The following is a 16,726-nucleotide window of genomic DNA, read 5'->3' as shown; positions in this document are numbered from 1 at the left end:
AAGAGCATGTTCCTTGTGAATTACTTGGAGTTAGAATTTAAATTCATCTTCACAAGTAAATCCTGTACAGGCTTATGTGTAAGTCAGGGGTTGGCAAGATCCACTTCATAACCTATCTTTTTATAGCCTGCAAGCTAAGAAATCTTGCACTTCAAAGGTTGGGAGGGGGAAAAGAGAAAAAATCAGACTACATGACAGAGACTGTATGTCATCTTCAAAACCCTTAAACATATCTGGCCTTTATAGAAAATACTTACAGGCTCTTGGCCTACACTGTCTCTAAATTACAAATACACAAATACTAGAGGAGAAAATACTGACTACACATAGCATGGAATTTAGAACTATTAATGCACTGTACAGTAGCCCTTCAGGGAAAATGTATTGTTTTAAGTTGGAAATATACTATTTTAAGTGGAAATTATAACAAAGAAAGTTCTTTGATGTCCAAAGGATTATTGTTTATGCCTTATAGATACCTCACAAAATCCTACTGCCAAATCCTGATACATAGAGTGGGTAAAGATCATAAACTGGAGTTTGCATGAGAGGAAACAGCAAAAATAAGTGCATGGAAAAACTTTAATAGTAATATTTTAAGTTAAAATGTCAGAATACAAATACACTTGTTTGATATGGGGCTACTGGTAAATTGTTATCTGCGGTTGTCAATGATATCTAATTGGTATCCTTTGGAAAACAGTGTGGTACTAACATTTTATTATTTATATTTTAAGTGTTTTTTCTGTGGAGGAAACTTAGTAATTTCTTACAGAAAAAAAAAAAAAAACAAAAACATTTAGCAGATAAATTTGTCCTTTGCATTGTAATTCACATACAAAAAAATGAAATGTGATGGGGGAATACATAAATTACAGAGTACCAGTTTGATAGAGTATTATAGTACAAACAGATGTTGACTGTGAGGGATAGGTAGTACATGTTTGTAAAACATCTGAGCTGAAAATTACTAGTGCGTACTAACTAGTGATATAAAAATGTATAAGTATCTGAAAGGGAATGACAGAAAATTTTAAAATATTTCAGTAATCCTTGTTGCAAATGTCATCCTAAAATAAAGTAGATTATCTTCTGCATGGGATGATCTTCATATTTTATATATCTGTCTGTTTCAGCTAGATGCTGGTGTTCCAGAAAAAATAAGCCTGATTTCCAGAGACGAGAAGAGTGTGCTTGTGGTAACATACAGTGACTTAAAGCGCTGCTTCGAAAATACTTTTCAAGAACTGATTGCAGCTGCAAATGGTCAGTTGTAGTATTTGCTAAAAGGGTCCACAGGACATGGCCGAGGAACTTAAAAAACAGCAAATTGCACTACAGCTGGACTGTTCTCTTTCATCTCCTTTCACATGGGGAAACAAGCAGGGGAGGAGCAAAGCTGCTTGCACTTGGGTCAGGTGCACTGTTACTTGAAAGGAAGAATGTCTCATTTATCCAAGAGCTCTGGCTGCCATTTGGAGGCTCTGTCTGTGAAGAATTTATTTCAGATTAAGGAGCACCATGAGGTGAATGATGTTCCTGCTTTGTTTTTTTCCACTTGTGTATGCACTAGTTTTAATTTTTAAAGACTTTTTTCTGATCTTGAACTTTTGCCACATTGTATACTTATTAAGGGAAACTATTCGCAAGGACATTTTTGGGAAACAATACTGGGCAGCCCTGTGCCTCTGAGCAATGCAGAATTTGCTCTTTTAGGGATGGGTTGCCTAAATGACGTAATGGACCAGGTAACTAATTCATAGACATGTGGCGTAGTGCATAGTTCTTACAAGAGTGTTGTGTGCAAGCTCTGTATGCCGCCCACTGTTAGTTCAAATTGAGAGTTTTGTTTTGTTTTGAAGAACACAAAAAGGGAAAGATCAGTGAATTTTTGGATATGAATTCCCCTATTAGTTGGTTGACATCCTTTCTGAATAACGATTGGATAAATAGTAACTAAAGGAGCATATATAGCTCTTGCTCCAAATTCACCCAGTCTTTTTTTTTTTAAAGGCATTTGCCTGCTCGTCAAGCTACATTTACATTTATGCAATTTTTAATAGGAAAAAAAATGAAGAAATTGTGTTAAAGGCCTAAAGTTCAGGAGTATATTTGCTTTAGGTTATTTCCAGTCTGCTTTTTTTGTATAAAGTTCTGTTCTTTGAACCACAGCTTTATAATGGTACTTTACACTGGATACAGACACAGAGACACTGTTCAAAAGGTGAACTAAACACAGCAGTGGTCTGGCATCAAGAGCTTTCTGACATTTTACAGCCTGAATCTGGAGAGAGAATGATCTGCTGTGCCTTTGCAGTCACTGCTTAGCCCAAAGTAATAGTACTTTTCATAATAACTCACTCTGCAGGATCTTCCAAACAAGTCCATCTCAAAGTTTGGAATTTTCGTCCTCGTAACTTTCTTACTATTTGGACATGCAGTTGTCGCCAAACTTGGATATTCATCAAATTTTTAGTTAGTGAAATACCTATACTTTGATACTGAAGACTGCCAAATACATAGGAATTTTCTTTCTTAAAAAACGGTGATGAAGACTTTATCCTTTCCCAGCACTGAATGTTTTACTAGCACTGGGTGCTCGCCATGTGACCGTGAAGAAAATGTGGAAACTCAGAAGGTCAGGACAGACTCCCAAGCACTTGCAGCTGATGTTACTGTCTTCAATTTTAACAGTTACACACATTTGATATTTCAGAGAATTTTTTAGTATTCTCTGTTCACTTTTTATAAGCTTTAAAATGATTTTTCTCTGCCTTGAGATTTGCATCAAGAAAAAGCACCTCTCATCACCTGAAAGCTTTGAAGACTAGAGACACGCTTTACACGTTTTAACAAGTGTATTTGAGTCCACATTTGGTAACATCAGTTGTTGAGTTAATAAGAAAATCAATTACTGCATTTGATCTGGATGGATTTTTAAAGAACATATGTTCAATATTCAAAGAATAATTAACATTTGCCACCATAATGTTCTTTTTTATGTAAAAGGAACAAGAACTTGGAGACATTAACATGCAAAAGTCTTTTATCATTAGCTCATGTATTTGAGGAAGAGCAGCTGTCTTTTTATATGTTTTTTGACAAATCATATTGTAATTCTTTTGTACAAAAAAGAACTACTTGTATTCTAGAAGAAATATGAAATGCTTAATTTATAAGCGGGCAGGAGATTTTTTCCAATATTGTTTTCTTTGAAAATGAAAGGGGATCATCTATTTTAGTTTTGGGGTCTAGGAACTTTTTGAAATTTTTAATTTGTGGACCAATGTTTTGTGAAAGCTAAGGAAGGGCAGGGGTAAAATAGGGCTTGAATCTTTCACTCTGTGTAGACCAGCAAACTTCCCTCTGCAAGGCAGGTTCACATCGCTAACCCAAGAATGTCTGCACCATAAACGCTAGTTTGCTTTAGCCCCTAGTTAACCTCAGGACTTGGTTTGAATATAAAAGGTAGACAGCTGATATGTTTTCATGAGTAAATATTTGTCAGCCAGAAAACAGTTGGCGTCAGGTAATGCATATTTTTTTTAGCTTTGTTTTGTATTTATTTTTCATTTAGTTTTTATTGGGAATGGTTTTCAAAAGAATTCTCAGTTCTGCTTAGGTGTTTTTTTGGGAAACCCTCTTTTCTATATTGTAATTCCACTTAAGAGGTTGTCTGAAAGTTAGTCTTTAATCCATAGGAAGATTTTAATATCTGAGAATTGTCAAATTAAGGATATAAACTTCTCATACCTTCCTGTTATGACAGATAAAAGCACAGAAAGGACAACCTTTGAAATCATGTAACATTGGTCATTTTCAATTTTTTGTACCTATTTTAAATTCTGTTAGTGTGTTTACTTCAATGTAAATATTTTTGAGGGTATCCTGGTACTTTGCTTTTGACCTTGGTTCTGTGATTTGGATGTCAACAACTTCCCTAAAAAGCACCAGTATGTTAAGTTCTAATGTCATGATCCCAATATGTGTTACTCATCTTTAATCCTGTTTTCAGTCTCTTTGTGTACAGCAGTATTTTTAATAAAGAATTACAGAGGTAAAATTGTCATTTTGTTTTTTGGTACCAGTGAATATAACAATTTTTATATTTGTCATGATTACGGTTTTGAAAGTTGTATATTACCTATGTATTTTAAGAAAAAAATTGTCTTTAGATGAAATTGTAGCAGATTTGTACATTAATTTATCAGATATTTGTTAAATGTCTACTTACGTATCCTTGGATCTGTTCTAGGCTATATAGGAGACTTGGTATTTACAAAATGTGTAATGTGTACTCAAACATATTCATATAATACAAGGCTTACAGTGTAGTCAAAGAGAGACCACTTATGTGAAAGGATAGGGAATAAGATGAGGCTAGTCCATTTTTTATTGTTGGTTGTTTTGTTTCACAGTGCTGGGGATAGAACCCAGGGCTCACACCTGATAGACACGTGCTCTATCATTGAACCCCAGACCTATAGCTTGTGTTTGAATCAATCAGTACTTAATTTGCCATGTAGATGAGAGACACTTCTCTCCTCCAATTTCTCCAGAAACATTATACAGACTATAAGGGTAAGAAATTTTGGCAAGGGGGATGGGAGTTGAACAGAGCAAAGTAAAGTATGCTTACAGTGGGGATACATTGAGAAGCCCCTTTGAACATTGATTTAGATATTAACAACGAGACAGGACTGTAAAAAAGGTACAGTTTGTGGGGGAGTAGTTAAGGGAGAGGGGAGGATGAATGAAGATTAAAGTGAGGGAATATGGTCGATGGGCTTCATATACATATATGAAATAGAACAAAGAAACCTCTTGCAATAGTTTTAAGTGGGGTGGGGAGAGGGCCAAGGGGGAGAGATGGTGGGGGTGATCTAACCAATGTACAATATAAGCCTATTTGGAATTGTCACAGTGAATCCCCCCATACAACAAATATATCCTAATAAAAAGTTAATTGAAGAAAAAATGAAATGATGGCAAAATACTAACATTTGTTGTATAGTGAGTTCTTATCATGACTTTTTTCCCAAAATACATTTGAAATTTGTGTACATTTGAAAAGTTGGAGGAAATGCAGTGCAGGATGAAAAGAGGTAAGGGGTTTGAGGTAAAGGGTCGCTAGAGTAAAGAGAGGGAAGGGGTTGTTGCCAGCCTAAGGACTGGTGAATGGCTTTCAGAAAAGGAGAGCAGTACAGGTATCCATGACTGAAAGGCATCCATGGATTTGGAGGAAAATCAGAATGGCTGTTAGCAGTTGGGGGGAAGGGGGGCAGGGGGGATGACCTAACCTGCCTAGTATAGAGGGTGTGTTTGGAGAATTTTAGCTTTAAATTTCTTAAAACAAAATATGAAAAATACTGTTAAAGCCAGGCCAATATTTCATTCACTACATTCTGAGAAATGGAACTATATAGCTTTATCATTTCTATCTCCTGTCCTCTGAAGCAGTGGATTGCTCTTCCACTTTTAGCAAGTGCAGAGGGAGGGGGAGGAAAGACTGTTTTTAAACCCTTGTCTTTAAAACTTAACTGACAACATGCATGGTGGTTAAGAAGCCAGCTGGGTGAAACAAGAAGACCTGACTATAAATACTGGCTTTGCCATGTAGAGTCCTGTGATCTAACTAAGTTGCTCATCCCTTCAGGGCCTCAGTTAAATATAAATTGGGATTCACTCATTCATTAAATACTCATTGACTTATTAATCAGGCATAGTTCTGGGGACCAAGGGAAAAGCTGTGATCGCAGCAGATAGTTTTCTGCTTTGAAGAGCTTCCATTCTAGCAGCAAAAAGACAAATACAGTTAGCCCTTGTTATCCATGCTTTCCATATCTGGGGGTTATACAACCTCATTGAAAGTATTAGGGGAAAAGTTGCATCTTCTGAGTACATACAGATTTTTTTTTTCTTGTCACCATTCCCCAAACAATATAGTATAACAATTATTTCTGTAGCACTTACATTGTATTAGGTGTTTATAAGTCATCTGGAGATGACCTGACACTTTTAAGGGACTTGAACATCATGGGTTTTGATATCTCTGTGTGGTTATTTTTGGTTTGTAACAAATCCAAACTTAATGGCATAAAACAAGCATCTTATTCTGCCGTGGATTCTGCGGGTCAGAAATTTGGACAAGGCATAGCCGGGATGGCTCACTTACTTCAGCTTGTTTTGGGGGTCTCAGCTGAGAAAATTCTAATGGCTGGAACCTGGCTGATGACTTGGCTCCAAGGACACCTGTGTCTGGTGTTGCTGTGTCCTTTGGGCTTCAAGCATGGCATGGACCCAATGACCTTTGGAGAGTGTACCTACCAAGAGGTAGGTGGAAAGTGTGATTATTTTCTGAACTGGCCTCCAAGTCACACAGTGTCACCTTCTGCCACATTCTGTTAGTTACAAGTGAGTCACAATGCCAGGGGAAGAGGACTTGATGGGACTAGGGAGAAGCAGCATTGCCAAAGATCAGGTAAGACAGGAGATACTTGGGGACGGCAGTCTTTGGAAAACAGTCTGCCAGAGCATTGGGAGGAAATGTCAGTTTAACACTTGTGGATATGTGGGTTTAGAGTTTATGGTCTGGTCTGTAAATGGAAGTCATTAAAATATGGATGTCATTTAAAGCCCTAAGTTTGGTTGAGGTAATGCCAGGAGTTAGTACAGACTGAGAAGAAAAAACTCCTAGGGCTGAGCCTAAGGCTACTTGGTGCAGTGTTCAAAGGTCAGAGAAGAGTTCAAATTGACCTGAGGCAGAAGTGGCCAGTGAGACAGGAAGAGCAAGTGTCATGTTCTGGAATCAAAGTGAAGCAAGCATTTTCAGGAATAAGGGTCAAGCTGCTGATGCGTCAAATCTGACTGGGGCTGAGACGGTTATCAGCTTATCCAAAACTGTGATTATGAGTGTGAGCACACTTGTCCTGTTCCATTGCTAGTTTGAGTGAGTTCAAAAGAGAGGGGACAACCAACCTGCTCAAAGGGTTTTGCTATAAAAGGGAATGGAGAAATGAAAAGGTGGGTGGAAGAGAGACTAGGGGGGAAGCTTTCCTTGTAAGATAGTAAAACTGTGTATTTGTATGGTGCAGGGGGAGAGGAATTGAAAGGAGTGAGAGGGTGGTGAGTGGCTGGAGGGAAGCACAGCCAGGTGCTTTGGGTAGGCTATTCAGAAGGGACGGCAGAGTGTATGAGAATAGGTGCTGCTGGAATTGTTTTCATTAATTTTCCCACTGAAGCAAACGGTGTACTAAGAGTACCTGTCACATTAAATTGCTTTGGAAATTAAGTTTATTCCTCCAAAGCACTTAGAATAATTGCTGATGTATGTTAAACACAAATGATAGCAGTTACTAGCTGTCCCTGGTTCCCAAATCCCAATGTGTGGAATAGCATTTGTTCATTAGAACTGTTTTCTAGTACAAATTAAAATGGAAAAAAAAAGATATACTATAGACAGTTTGTGACTTAGTGATGTTTTGACTTACAACTTTTCAACTTTATGATAAAAAGCAATACATGTTTAGTAGAAACTACTTGAGACTTAAATTTTGATCCTTTCCTGAATTACCATTATGTGGTCCAGTATTCTCTGAGATGCTGGGAGGCAGTCATGACCACAGCCCTGACAGTCCTACAACCACAAGGGGAAACAACTGACCTTCTACACTCTGCATGCTACTAAGCCAGGATGTGTGGTAGGTTAGGTGAATTAAATATGCTTCCAACTTAAGATAATTTCAATTTACAATGGATTTACCTGGATGTAACCTCAGCATAAGTTGAGCACGTATCTAGGTATATTTCAGATGTGAAGTTAATCTATTCTAGTCTCTGATCAAGCCCTTCTTCCTCTTTATTTTTATGTATTATCATTATTATTTGGCAGTGCTTGAGTTGGAGCCAGGGCCTTGCACGTGCTCAGCAAGTGCTCTGCCATTGAACTACATCCCCAGCTCCTTCCTTTTAAAATGGACTTTTCAAGCAACTGAGGCCAATAGGAAAAGGGGACCAGGACCTAGAGAAAAGGTTAGATCAAAAAGAATTAACCTAGAAGGTAACACCCACGCACAGGAAATCAATGTGAATCAACTCCCTGTATAGCTATCCTTATCTCAACCAGCAAAAACCCTTGTTCCTTCCTATTGTTGCTTATACTCTCTCTACAACAAAATTAGAGAGAAGGGCAAACTAGTTTCTGCTGGGTATTGAGGGGGTGGGGGGGGAGAGGGAGGGGGCGGGGTGGGTTGTTAGGGAGGGGGTGGAGGCAGGGGGGAGAAATGACCCAAGCCTTGTATGCACATATGAATAATAAAAGAAAAAAATAAATAAAAGGACTTTTCCATGAAAAGTTATGGTCGTATGTGGTAGGGTTTTGTTTTTTTTCTAATTTCTTGAAGAATAGAATACATACCCACATACATGCATGTATGTAAAAGTTCACAAATAAGTATATAGCACAGGGAATTATAACACAGTACACACCAAGAAATAGAACACTAGCATCTAGTTGGATTTTTTGGAGTTTTTTTTCTTTTTTTTTCCTTAAGTGTCCTTAGTTCACAAAATAGAAAGGTGACCATCCCTGTGTTGGGACCCAGGATAGTTTTAAACATTTCCTGGCTTGTGAATCCCCCAAATCTGGTAATGTGTTTAACACTGAAGAGTCAAATAAACCTTACTAGGCCATCCTTCTGCTGAAAAAAAGAAAAAAAATTCCCAAATGTACTGTTAAGTTCCCAGAGTCATGAGAAAAATTTTAAACTATGACAAGATGCTGGTTACTGAAGCATTCTTCAACTCATTTGCCCAAATGAGTAACTTTACTCTTCTTATGAAAACCAGTACTTTAAGAGGGTTTCAGAATCTTGAAGGTAAAATGCCTATTGCTGTTTTCAGTTAACTACAGATTTACTGAGATTAGGCATTTATCCTTTTTTTTTGCCATTGTCCCTAAGAATGGAGGTCTATTTTTTCTCATGTTTCTCCAATCTAGCTTCCAATCATCAGGCAAGTTAGTAATAGTATGGCCACTTTCTGAAATAAGGTGTTGGTTACTTACTCTGTGTCTGGAGGTTATCACCTGGGTTGTTTCTTTGATGGATGTAATCCTCAAAACCAAATGGAAGATTCCTTAGCTGAACACTTTTCATAGGGAAGTGCTTGTGTTTTATGCTTTTTCCTATTATTTTGTTTGATTTCCCACACTTGTCCACATGTGTACATATACACATCTGGGGGAAGGTGGTACTGGGGTTTGAACTCAAGTCTTTGCACTTCCTAGGCAGGTGCCTTACCACTTGAGCACTCCGCCAGCCTGTGACCATTGTCTACCAGCTGAAAATTGGTGTATAGGGTACACTACCTCTTTGTAATTGAGGGCACTTTCTCCGGCCGTGGGCAGTCATTAATGTATGTCTTACTAGTTTCATGATTCATTTTAGTGTTTGGCTTTCTGGGCAATCTGCCTAGTTTGATTTGATTTTGCAGTGGCCCAGTTGCTTAGAGCAGCCATGTGTAGTACTGATGGAAAGTTCTGCACCCTCTCTTTAGTAGTGTTTGCTTTATCTTTCTTGTGCTGTGCTTAATTAATGAAATCTCCCAGTCCTCTCTGTCTCCCAAGGACACCTATGACCACTTTTTTCATTTATAAGGAAAGCAGGAAGTGGGATATTTTGGAAGTTAATTTTATTATATGAAGATAGTATACAAAATACATTCATCATAACTAGAAAGGTAGAACCAGATCATATCTTTCTTACATCTGTAGCATATATTCTTGATTTTTATAAAAGTAACTAAAATTCCAGTTTCCTTAAATAGTTATGCACAAAACACACAAACACACACAGACATACACATATAGTTACTACCACTGCCATTCAAAGATGCCCTCCTCCTTTAATCAATTTAAATGTATCTGGCGAATAACTGCTTCATGCTTGACATCCTTATGGGCTGGGAAACAAGGCATAGCTCAAAGACCCAAGCAACAGTTTTTAGGTTTTGGACAAGTTTGTCCTCTGGCTAAAACTAATGTCTTCACATCATTTCTTTGGCTAACTAGACACAGACTTGCATAAGGTTTCAGTCCCTCTCCATCCACACACAGCTTATCTCAAACCCTAGGAGGAAGTACTGCTCTTTATTACAGTGGCAACCATTTTCGTCATAAATGGCAAATGGGTTTAATATTACTGTGTGATAATTAGTTTTAATTTTCAGTGCTGAAAAGTTGATGAACAAGCACTTCATGATCAGATCTACTCATTATTACAAGCTTCCATTTTTCTGTCTCCATTAAATCTCAGATGGAACCACTTTTTGGCTGATGGACTCATGTAGGTGCCAAATCCTTGAGTAACAATATCCTAACAGCTTTTCATTTCTCTTTTGGGAAAGGGGTATTTATTTCTGAATGATTAAGAATTAGGTTGTTAAAATCAAGGTATCATAGGAATAGCTAAGGTTTTCCTTTTATCACTAATTGCTGGATTCTTATCTGATCTCAAAGTAGAGGATTGGGCTCTCCAACATTCTGTTTAACCTCTATCTAGTTCTAGTTTACACTACTGCCAGCTGTCACAGCTTTCATGTGTGGAAAGAAGAGGAAGAACAAAGTTTCCCCCACTTCTGGCCCTACCTAATTCTGTTTGGATTTAGTTCCTGGTGGAGAGGTGTGCCTCATTCTTCTGGCTCGTGAGCCCCTGAGAGCCACCATGGGGTACCCACTGAGTCACTGGGGAATGTGCTGACTCTCCCATCTGTTCATATAAAGAACATTATGCAAGAGTGTGGCACATAAGGAAGGAGGCATACATTGATCTAGTACACAAGAGTTCAGGTTCTAGAGCTAAGTGACGTGCATAACAGGAAGCAGTGATTCACTGCTGTCTGCCAGCCTGTGATGGGCTTCAGCAGGTGCATGTACCCCAGACACATATATCACAACATGCATCCAACAGAGCCAGTGTAGAGATCCAGCCCACCAATCTCTCGACCCTGAAGAGTAGCCACCATTTTCTACCCTGTCTTCCTATTCCCATCATCCTCAGACTCAAGGTAAGCTCCAAAGCAGATAAAAATAGGCTTTTGTCCTTTTGATGGCTCATTAACTAGCATCCTGAGTCCCATCTGTAGAAGTATCTTGCCTAAAGTACATATATCACTGTCTTTTCTTGAGGAGCATAAAGTGCTTAATAAACATTAGTTAATGCTTTTCCACATCCTTCCAGATTGACTATGGAATTCTCATTAAATAAAAAGGAAACACAACTGATTGCCTCTGCTTCAGGTTCCAACCCCTTCAGTGAGTTGCTTTGGCTAGTATAGATAGAATTTCCACTCTGCCTCATTGGGTTTTAGTCCATCAATTCTAGTTTGGGTATAGGAAAAACCCTTTACAAGACCACATTCTCATTCTCCCAAGCTTCCTTGGATAGTTAACTGTACAAATAGGATAATACAGAAAGTTAAGTGTCTTGTGTATGCAATAATATTTGAAATAGAATCAGTAGACAACCCTAACACACCAAACTGGTTCCATTTAGCTTCACAGCTGCATGATGCTAAATTCAGGCCAACAAGCTCTGGATAGGTTCTCAGTGTATCTCACTAGAGGAGCCAACGGTGTGACTCAGAGCTGAGTGCCACCTCAGTGCTACAAATCAAAACATCACGTGTGGGAATGGGTATAGAACCAGTCTCATAGGTAGTTGTAAGATTTACTTTTGTTGGAAAACATATGTCCTTTTCTTGCATCCCAGAACCCAGGAAATAATCCCCTCCTTTCTGCCCTGCCTGCTCCTGGGTAGGGGTTGGAGGCCATGGAGGTGGTGCTGCAGAGAACCCTTTCCTGTTCCCTCCCCACATGGCACATCTCAAAGTCTTTCTCCTGCCTTCTCTTTTTTCTCTTTTCTCCCTCCTTTCTCTCTTTCTTTCTCTCCTGCTTATGCCTGCTAGAGTACTCCAGAGACACTCAGGCCAATGTGATCTATCGAGCTAAAGGGCTTGTTTCCTCTGGTTCCCCAGCAGGCTTGGCCAGTGCATCTCCTGAGTCCTCCTGTCCTTAGGGGCTGGAGCAGGTGAGTCATCGGACTTAGAAGGGGTTTCTCTAACACAGTGAGTAACATGGGAACTGAAAGCAGTGCTCTTGTCACTATTTCTCTATTTGGGGTTACATTCTTGTTAGTCAAAAAAAAAAAAAAGCACTATTAAGAGTCATTGAAAGCAGCTGACTCCTGTGGAAAGATAAAGGTGTAAACCCATATGTGTATAATACTGACAGAAGCTAGTTCTTTGGGGTGTAGATACACGTGCGCTTCTAGAAAGAAGGCTTGTGTCAAGTGTTAGGCAGGTGGGGAGGAGTATAAGACCACCGAGTTGTAGTCTGGGGGCGGAGAGCAGCACAAATCCTCCTTTCCTGGCTCCAAGTTGTCATGCACAGGTCTGATGTGGCCACAGCTGGAAAGGCAGAAGCTGGGCCTGGTGACATCAGAAAGCCCCGACTCCTTACTTTTACTGGTTACTCTCAAGCTAGAGAGAGAGAGAGAGAGATCAAATGTACAAGATGAACTTCCCAAAAACAAACATTAAAATCCACTCTTTCTTAATGGACCATTTGTCCACACCTATTATGGAATCCCAGCTCAGTCTGCTCAGATTTCCTAAAACTTAGATTTAGATTGTTCTAAAACTGCATACCAGCTTCCTCATGCTAGCTTGTATTCTGGGCAGAAAGAGGCTGGGGTGGAATGTATGGTGAATCAATGTAAATCCATAATCAGATAGAAAATAACTCCTAGACTTAAGGACAGCCCTCTCCTACTCTTGGGTCAGGTAGATCTTACGGTTAACCAAAAAACAATCCCTCTCCTCCCTTCCCCTAAATATCCATGTCAAATCCTGGGAACGTGAGAATATCACCTTATATGGCAAAAGTTATAATTAAGCCAAGGTCTAGAGGGGTGGAACTTTTCCTGAAGTATCTGAGTGGGCCCCAAATGCAAACATGTGCAGGCAGAGGGAGTCATGACCATACACAAAGAAGAGATGAAGCCACAAGTTCAGGAATGCCTAAAGCTACCAAAAGCTGGAAGAGGCAAGGAATGATTCCCCGCAAGAGCCTCTGAAGGGAAAGTGTCCCTGTAGACACCTTGACTTTGGACTTCTAGCCACCAGAACTATAAGGAAATAAATTCTTTTTTTAAGTCATCACAATGTTATTGTTAAGGTTTGTTGGAACCCAGCCATGCCTACTGGCTTCTGTATTGTCTGTGGCTTCTTTTGAAAGAAGAGTTGGGCAGTTGCTTATTATCTGGTCCTTTGTGAAAAAGTCTGGTGACCTTTGATTTACATGAAAGAGGGGCAAGCATTTGAATCAGGAAAGAAGGGAACATTTGATAAGCCCAGCCCTTCCCAACCCAGCACTATTCCTAAATAGAGACTAGCATAGAGGAACTGAAGTAACATCCAGGATCAGTGGAGTACAAAGCAGAATCCCAAGTAATTCTGACCATAATGGCCACAGTATGGAGAAGGAGATGGCTTACTGATCAAGCCAGGGGTTCATGGAGAAACTCTCAAGCAAGAAATGGGTAATAGGATCAACAGGAGGTAGCAAGACCTTCATTTGGAAGGGTTGAGTGCTCAGGGTGGCATGACTTAGGCCTGTGACTCATCCAGAGAACAGAGTAGGGAACACTGTCTCCTACTCCCTGAGCATGTCTCCCCATCCACGTCCTCCACAGCTGATATATCAGACTCCTTTCCACTGAGGCCCCACGCTTCACATTTCTTGACTGTCTGTCTGTGCAGGAATTTTCTGCATGTGTTCTCCTCTTAAACACCAGCCTTCTAGAGTCTGGGCCACATTTGTTAATTTTATATCCCCCTTTCTTGCCCTCTGAGGGGAAATGCTTTTGTGCAATGTCTGGATCCTATAGTTCAGGATGGCAAGTAGCCCTCAGTCCCCCCATTAAGCCAACTTCCCTGCATCTTCCTTCACACCCCCCCACCAACGATCAGAGGAAAGATACCCAGCTTCCTTACTCAATCTTTAGCGAGGCCTTGGGCTTGCTCTCCGTCCAGGTGAAGCGCTTCAGCAAGGGGGAAGCCAGCAGACTGCTACTGTCCAACTGATAATCCTGGCAGGGAAGGAGGAGGAAGGTTACATAATTGCCTGGCCCAGAGGGGTCCACACTAAGTCTGAGGACCGTTTTGGAATGTATCCCTGAGGTCACACTGGGCACTGCCCTCACACGCCATGGTCCCTGCCTATTGACAGGAAACATTTTCTCCATGTTGGCAAGTACAAACTCGGTTACAAGTAATGCCTAGTCTTGGTGACTTCGAGGCCTGTCTTCCTGTAAGTGAATAAATAAACAAGCAGGAAAACTACAGTAATAAGGTCACCACTTTCCATATTTAAAGGATTTCCTAGACCTAATAAAATTAATCTTGGCAGTTGACAGTTGGTTAAGGGCATGTTGTTATTTGGTATCCGTAACATGTAAAAATTCTAGGAAATTATAAGGACATTGTTTAATTTTTTTTTTCTAGAACACTGTATGGAATTTTCAAATCGTCCTTGGTCATAGTTTCTAGCAATTCCTCTTTGAGTCATCTTTAGCACTGAGTTCTAGCCACTCTTCATTGCTGTCAATAATGTATGTTCTAAGTAAATTTCACACTTTGTCCCTGCCTCTCTGAGGCTCTCACTGTACTGTGTTCACTCAGTCAGTAAACAAACACCTAAGCAAACAAGGAAACTTGTTATAATTTGCCACAATTAGAGTTAGTGTTAAGGTTGAGAAGTGCCGTGCTTGGCTCAGTATTATTTCCTTGGACTTGAACCAATGTACCAAGCAACAACATTTACCTATAGCTTAAAATTTAAGTGTTTGTATATCTTCAAAGACACCTTGTCCTTTTATCTGGTGTGCCTGGCAAGGTTCTGGTGCTTGTTAAGGGTGACTGTGCTTGTCTCAGAGCCACTGATGACACCTTCACACTGGAGATGGTCTTCCATGCCCTTTGTGGGACATGGTTATCATTAGCACGTCTCAATTTCAATGTGTCCAGGAATCCATCCCTGGGGATCTGTGACAAGGTGGTGTCCACCTAGGTGGCTCTGGGTGGGTCCTGAGAGCTGGAGTTTTTGGCCAGCTCTAGGGTCATGGCACAGTGCTTGTCTGGAGATTCTACTTTGAGCATAAGGGTCTGCCACACCAGAAGTGCTCTGCTGCTCAGCCTTCCTCTCCTCCCCTTATACTCTCAACCCCATTCCAGGGCTTCAAACACAAGATCCAGTAGAGCCTTTTGTTTGCCAGGCTGTCCCAGTTTGCTTCTTCCAGTGTGCTGGGTAGGAACATGGCTCATCAGTCTGCAAAACCTTAGGGGAAGAGGCCTACGACCTAGGTGGTCTTCTGGACTCAAGGCTGCTACATCATAAGGCTTCTGTTATATCATCATCACAAGGACCAGCCAATCACATGTCTAGGAATTCCTCTGTTCTGGAAGTAAGGATGATCCTCACGCTGAGGAACACACAATGAGGTTTCCTAAGAGACTGAATTCTTTCCAGACTATGGGATGGGCCTGCAGTGAATTCTGGGCCATCTTCAAAACATGGACTTCTATTTTCAAATCAGCTCTGCACAGCTAAGTCTAGTTGTCTGTCAATCCCTCTGACATTTTCACTTCAGCCTCTGCTTGTACTGGCCTCATTGACCCAAGAGCTACCAGACTCCTGAAGTTGGTGTTTGGATAGAGTCAGGTGAAGGCTTGTGCCAGGGTGCACTGAGTGGCTTAGTGTCATGACTTACATCAAACATGGAAGTGGCATTTGGTGAAAGTTCTTCAAAGGTTTTGATCCTTTCCAGGCTCATGAATTTGAAGGCATTCACGTATCTAATGGAGAAGCAGGAATAATAATTAAGACAGGAAATGGATGCACTTTTGATTATAAGGAGATCATGGACTCCACATACATCCTAGCTAAGATAACCAAAATACCAATTGTCTAACTCCTGTGGCTCAAATTTCCTGTTGTGTCTCCTAGGAATCCTCATGGCAAGGCCACTTCCATCTTTGGTTGTCAATTCATGTTCCATAGTTTACAGCAAAACCCCACAAGGTTGTGGAATCAGAAAACTGTCAGGCCAAGAGGAGATATTTCATCTGGCCTCAGTGCCTTATAGTACAACTGAGAGAAATGACGCCTGGGAAGTGATATGACTTTATCTTATCACTTATAGCTGCCTACTTCCTAAAAGGATGTGGGGTGATAAATAAAACAAACTGTCAAGGCTACACAGCCAATTTAATCACACAATTGAGCGTGAAGGCCATTCTTGTATGTTCTGTCCTGTGACTACAGACTGGGAGAAATGAGTGGTAGTTGCATGATTTCTCTATTTTCTACCTTTCTATTTTCGATGACCTGTTAGGAAAGACCATCAAGGATATCCACCGCATAGTCACTCGCAGGAAAGTTCTCCCTACGCATTGATTGAATTCCTCAGTCTGAGAGTGTGTCACCTTCTGCAAGGCCCAACTTCTTAGGAAAGCCCTCTACTTGGCCTGCTGCTAAGCAAATTACTTTGACAGCTCACCCTCACCAAGCTCTTACCCAATCACACCTTGCTAAGGTATTTACTCCAAGTTCATTTCTCATCTTTAAAAACATGGATGACTCATTTCCTTCAGCCTTTTGGGCTGCCTG

At 40.2% G+C, this 16,726-nt stretch overlaps 2 protein-coding genes across 6 annotated transcripts in view; one reads left to right on the top strand and one right to left on the bottom strand.

Annotated features, from left to right (window-relative positions):
- Positions 1-4,063, top strand: part of Pan3 (poly(A) specific ribonuclease subunit PAN3) — a 132,166-nt gene extending 128,103 nt beyond the window's left edge. For all 5 annotated transcript variants that reach the window (XM_074043639.1, XM_020176805.2, XM_020176803.2 and 2 more), the window contains one exon: positions 1,137-4,063. In XM_074043639.1, coding sequence (XP_073899740.1) covers positions 1,137-1,277 — 141 coding nt within the window. In that variant the 3' untranslated portion in view covers positions 1,278-4,063. The remainder of the gene's footprint in view (positions 1-1,136) is intronic.
- Positions 4,064-9,673: 5,610 nt separating this feature from the next.
- Flt1 (fms related receptor tyrosine kinase 1) overlaps positions 9,674-16,726 on the bottom strand; it is a 161,314-nt gene continuing 154,261 nt past the window's right edge. The window contains exons 29-31 of the mRNA XM_020176806.2: positions 15,828-15,912; positions 14,053-14,147; positions 9,674-12,537 (exon numbers count right to left, since the gene is read on the bottom strand). Coding sequence (XP_020032395.2) covers positions 12,351-12,537; positions 14,053-14,147; positions 15,828-15,912 — 367 coding nt within the window. The 3' untranslated portion in view covers positions 9,674-12,350. The remainder of the gene's footprint in view (positions 12,538-14,052; positions 14,148-15,827; positions 15,913-16,726) is intronic.

Source organism: Castor canadensis, chromosome 10 (genome assembly GCF_047511655.1).
Source record: "Castor canadensis chromosome 10, mCasCan1.hap1v2, whole genome shotgun sequence".
NCBI classification, from domain to species: Eukaryota; Metazoa; Chordata; class Mammalia; order Rodentia; family Castoridae; genus Castor; species Castor canadensis.
The sequence above is the reverse complement of the archived record's forward strand: the minus strand, read 5'-3'. Positions and strand labels throughout refer to the sequence as shown.